At 34.4% G+C, this 5484-nt stretch overlaps 1 protein-coding gene across 1 annotated transcript; it reads left to right on the forward strand.

Moving 5' to 3' along the window:
* The first annotated feature begins 362 nt into the window (after positions 1–362).
* LOC145096033 (dynamin-related protein 3A-like) lies at positions 363–2150 on the forward strand. Its single transcript, XM_079033814.1, has 8 exons — positions 363–477; positions 644–692; positions 794–818; positions 884–886; positions 1418–1510; positions 1628–1765; positions 1834–1947; positions 2055–2150. The coding sequence occupies exons 1-8, from the start codon at positions 363–365 to the stop codon at positions 2148–2150; spliced, it is 633 nt and encodes a 210-aa protein (XP_078889940.1).
* The last annotated feature ends 3334 nt before the right edge of the window (positions 2151–5484 follow it).

Genomic DNA, 5484 nt, shown 5'->3' on the forward strand with positions numbered 1-5484 from the left:
GAGAGAGTGTCATTGGTATAGCTCATCTGAATCAATTATATGTTTGTGTACAAGGATTCATTAAGAGGAAAAAATGTTAGAGCTCTGATAAGTGTTGATTATTTAATCCTCTATGAAAAAGCTAAACTTTATTTTATGTCAACCAACACAAAGTCTGATCACTAATACCTTAGTTGGATGTCTGAATACTGTAGGCTGAGACAGATAAGGAAGCAGGAGGAAACAAGGGTGTCTCTGATAAACAAATTCGTTTAAAGATTTTTTCACCTAATGTACTTGACATTACCCTTGTGGATTTACCTGGTACAACAAAAGTTCCTGTTGGAGATTAGCCATCAAACATTGAAGCTCGTATTAGGACAATGATAATGTCATACATTAGGCTTCCCAGCTGTTTAATCCCAGCTGTCACACCCGCAAATGTTGACCTTGCCAACTCAGATGCACTTCAAATCGCTGGAAATGTAGATCCTGATGGTAGGCACTGATTTCATTGAGTGATTTTGGTAGAAAAACTAGAAATATAATGAAAGTTCATATCTTTAACATGGCTTCTTTTCTTTTTGTGCTGTTAGGTTACAGGACGATTTTGTAGCCAATTTATTATGTGACTTATTTGTTATATATTTTATGACTTTTTCAGGAAATATTAATGGATTGGTAGCAAGGAAGAAGTTAGCACAAGCTCATTGGTTAGTGGGGTATTGGATTACTCACAATTCAAAGATGTAGATATGGTTAGAGGTATGATCTTTAAAAAAAAATCAATACTATTTGTTTTATGTCCTAATAGTTTAATCACTAGAGAAAATAGTCAAGTGGCTAAATTAATAAAAACATAAAATATGAACACATAATTTGACAACTCTATTTGTGAATGCAGGCTGTAATTGAGAACATTCCATTGAAGCAAAAAAATCTTCAGTGAAATTGAAAACATTTGTCCTCCTCGGTGCATTTTAGCAACCAACACATCCACCATTGACCTCAATTTAATTGGATAAAAAATCAAATCTCAAGATCGAGTTATCGGGGCAAATTTCTTCAGGTTAAACAAAATGATCCACATCTTTATCTTAAGATTATTTAACACTTTCAACTAATAATTTCTTTTTTATTTTATTAAATGAAATGATTACAATCCAGCTCATGTGATGCCACTACTGGAGATAGTTAGAACAGAAAAGACATTTGCACAAGTGATTCTTAACCTAATGACAGTTGGAAAAGTCATAAAAAGAAGCGCCTGTTGTTGTGAGGAGTTGTACAGGTTTTGCTGTTAATCACATGTTTTTTCCATACACACAGGAGGAGATGTCAGGAGGAGCAAGAATACACATTTTCACCTATTAATATTTAACGCCCAAATCCCTTAGTTTGCAATAAATATATTTAATCAATCGAGTTACTGCTGTAGGAAGTTGACCCTTGTGAGGACTTGACTGATGATGACATCAGAACTGCCATACAAAATGCAACAGGCCCTAGATCTGCATTGTTTATACCTGAAGTAGGTCTTATTTTTATAACCCCTCACTCACAGATTGCTTGTTTACTAGATCCAAGCTTTCAATGTGCAAGATTCATATAATTGGACACTCAGTTGACTGATTTGTTCATGTTTTAGATGGGCCATCGATGTATAGTGAATGAATTACAGAGATTTCCTTTTCTCATAAACAGAATGGATGATGTCATAGGGAATTTTTTAAGTGATGGTCTTCAGCCTTCAGAAACCATGATTGGGCACATAGTTGAAATGGAGGTACGTATCATTATCTCTATTTTTTATTTTTATCGTGACATGGCTGAAAATATTGCTTTTTTGGGTAGATGGATTACATAAACACATCACACCCGAATTTTGTGTGTGGGAGTAAAGTTGTGGAGGTTACCTTGCAGCAAGTGAAATCTTCTAAGCTTGCAACAACAGTGTCGAGGCAAAAGGTGTGGTTAATATATCGTTAATAGCTATAATATTATGTTTTATTGTAAGTTTTGTGGTTTTGCATGTTTACTTATATATTTTTCTTGATTGATGTTGTATTTTGTAGGATGGAGTTGAGTCTGAAAAAGCTCCACAATCTGAAAGGGGTATAAAGTCACGTGCAATTCGTTCTAGGCCTGTTAATGGAATTGTCACAGAATAGGCTCTCTTTTTTGCATTTAACTTTTAAACACGTTTTAGCATTGTTGTTGGATAATATCTTAGAGAAGAAGATTCTTTTTCTAAATTTAAAAAAAAAAGTTAACATAGCTTTCCAATGGCAAAATAATATCATGTTCTGTTCTTCTTTCTACCTTTGAAACTGCAAGAGATGCTAGAGCCCTTAGAGAACCTAAGAACAAACTGGAGAAGTGAGTTGAAGATGGAGAAGTGAGTTGAAGAGCTGACATGGAGATTAGACTTTGAAAAGCATTAGAGGGTATATTTTTTGATATTTCTTGTATCTAATTAGTTTGTAAATTTTTGTTACAACTATTGATTTGTTTTATCTTTCCATGGAACGATTATTTGTATGACATTAAATTTTATGCAATGGGTTGTATTTTTTGTATATGATATTTTATTTTCTATTATGATACATTATATACAAATTTAATTGAAAATTAGTAAATCCATAAATAATATTTTTTTAAAAAAATTTAACATTATGATATGCAAAAATGTGTGTCATCTTTATTTATGACATGGCCTTTCTTGATAGGGGCTTTCTTCATACGCGTTACGTGTCATTAACACGCGCGTCGTAAGGTTATGACATGCAAATGCGTGTCGTCTTACTTTATGACAGGGCCTTCCTTGATACGCATTGCGTATCGTAAACGTGCGTCATAAATGCGCGTTGTCTCTCTTTATGACAGGGCCTTCCTTGACGCGCATTTGCGCATCGTCTGAGCCTTTTATCACACGCAATGAGCATCGTAAAAGGTTGTTTTTCAAGTAGTGCTGCCAAAATCCTACAAAGCAAGAGGATCATGAGGAATGGGTGGCAGAAGAGGAAACATGTGGAGATGAATGGCTAAATCTCAAGGGTCTTATGTCTCTTATCAAAGACTCCCCTGATGGTGATCTAAACATGTGTGATGCTGATATCTCTCAAGTTGTCCAAGAATCGAGTTAGAATCTAGACCATGATTGGTTCTTTGATATTGGGTTCTTTAGACACATGAACGGTTTCAAGTCCCTCTTAACAGATTTTATGGATAAAGATGGTCCGATTGTGGTTTTTGGTGACAACATTGAAGGAGCAGTCATGGGCGTTGGAACATTTGAGTGCAGAGCGTTCAAGCAGAAGAATGTGCTCTATGTCTAAGGTCTTAAGAGTAATCTTATCTCCTTCAATCAGCTTTGTAGTGTTGTATACAAAGTTATATTTGATTGCAATGAAGGGAAGGTTATTGACTCAAAGAACAAAATCGTACTCACTACAGTGAAGGACAACAACATTTATATGCTTTGATTTACTTGTGTTAGACAATGCTACTTTGTGACTTAACTTTACGTTTCGCTACTTTAAATTTTTTTAACATAAGCTGCAAAAATTTTAGTTTAGTTTGACTCTTTCGCTTCAAAAAGATCTTTTTAACTTTTGTTTTACCAAAGGAGTATACGTTATGCATTTTGCTACTAACATTGCCAATGTGTGTTCTTCTCTTTCACCTTCTATATCTCATGATCTTTTGTGTTCATCTCAATATTGATCATAACTGATTTGTTCTTCTGGAAAAGATATGCATGTCATTCCTTCGGTGCAACATATTTTGAGTTAGCTAGTTGAATCTGGCTCTATATCTTTTGTTCAGCACCTACTGCTCTCTCCCTAACATTGATTCTCACACTGATAGACATGAAGCATCCTAGAAATGAGGACATATAGGAGAGAACTATGCCAAAATGTGTTCTTCTAGGCACATATCGCATACTTCTTGAACAACCTATCTCTGTTGAAATGGAATAAAGTGAAGCTAAGTAATGTAGCATGTCCAATTTCCATAGACGATGTCACTACTACGCCAATTCCCATCTAAAATCCAAAGACCTATTTAATAAGACAATGCTCCTCATTGTTTCTATCATGGATCACAATGTATGAAACGTTTGATTTTTTCTTGGTGACTCCCATCATTCTAAGGTTACAAAGATTGGATCCTTTTAACTCATTGATTAAAAAGAATGGTTCATGTTTTTCTCCTATTCTTGGTGAACATGAAGCTTGGAATTAATCTGTAATACTTCAATGATTAAAGGCATTTTCTCTCTTTGTTTACTATGAATTGTGTTTTAGTTTGATATATTTGATATTGTTTGCTCATTATTTTATAGACAGTGTTTTGGGACAGACTACTCAGAAAAAGGAAGTTCATTTATGGTCTTTTAAATCAAAAGATTTGATTAATTGGGTCTTTATCTTATTTCAGAAAAATCTGAACAAATACGCGTTTAGAATATTTTCTTGTTTGAGTAACTCTTTTTTTATTCTTATATTATAGATTATTTTGTCTTGTACCATTTTAAATGATTTGACGGTGGCATTTCGTAAGCCTATTATGTAAATTTTGACAAATCATTGTCCTTAGAAGCATGCTGATGTGTGTTCCTAAATATTTCTAAGTATCTCATTGGGAATATGTGTTGAGATAACATTGAGTCACCCTCTCACGCGGATTGTATAGCATTGTCTAGACTTTCAAAGTGAGATTGCCATGTCCAAATAAGAGAAATTATAGAAAGGCTTGGGTATTTATTTTCTTGGTTAATCATTTCTTACCTGACCCTCGTCCCGGGAAGCATGCTTGTCGTATGCATCAAGTCTCATGTTCTGCTGAAACATCGAGCATAACTCAGTGGCTTGCCTTGATTTCATAGTCATCAACATAAAAGTTACTTGTCGGCTGCTTAAATACCAAAGGGTTATTCATGTCCTTGACCTCCTAGACTGAGGTATGACAATGTACCATTACGAATTGACGGTGAATCTTGTTGAAATAGTGTCTAAGGCTGCAACTATATTAGGCAAGTATTTGACCCGATTGTGCATGGTCCTTTTGGGTTGCCTTCACCATAGCAACTTGATAGGATGATTTATTTTGAGAGAATAAATATTATTAATATATTATGAGAATAATATAAGGAATAATAATATTGTTATTTGATTAATATAAGTCATAGAATTAACTAGAATTAATTTGGTGACTTAAAGAGATTAATTAAATAAGAGGGTATAAGCTGTCAATCGTTTGATAGTTACACTTTAGACTATAAATCCTTAAGTGATAAGGGTTGGACGAATTCTAGGGCTAGGGATAGCTCAAAATCCTCCAAGGCTTATCTATGGTAAGGATTTGGATTGCTTTAAGGAAAGATTATCCAACTAGGGTTTAAAGGTGAAACCCTAAGGAGTCTACAAGTATAAATAGACCCCTAGAGCAAGGGGAATCGGCATCTCTTCTAAAGAAAGAAAATCCTGGCCAAATTTCTTC

The sequence above is a fragment of the Lactuca serriola genome, chromosome 3, assembly GCF_051521515.1.
Source record: "Lactuca serriola cultivar US96UC23 chromosome 3, Lser_US96UC23_V15, whole genome shotgun sequence".
Classification (NCBI taxonomy): domain Eukaryota; kingdom Viridiplantae; phylum Streptophyta; class Magnoliopsida; order Asterales; family Asteraceae; genus Lactuca; species Lactuca serriola.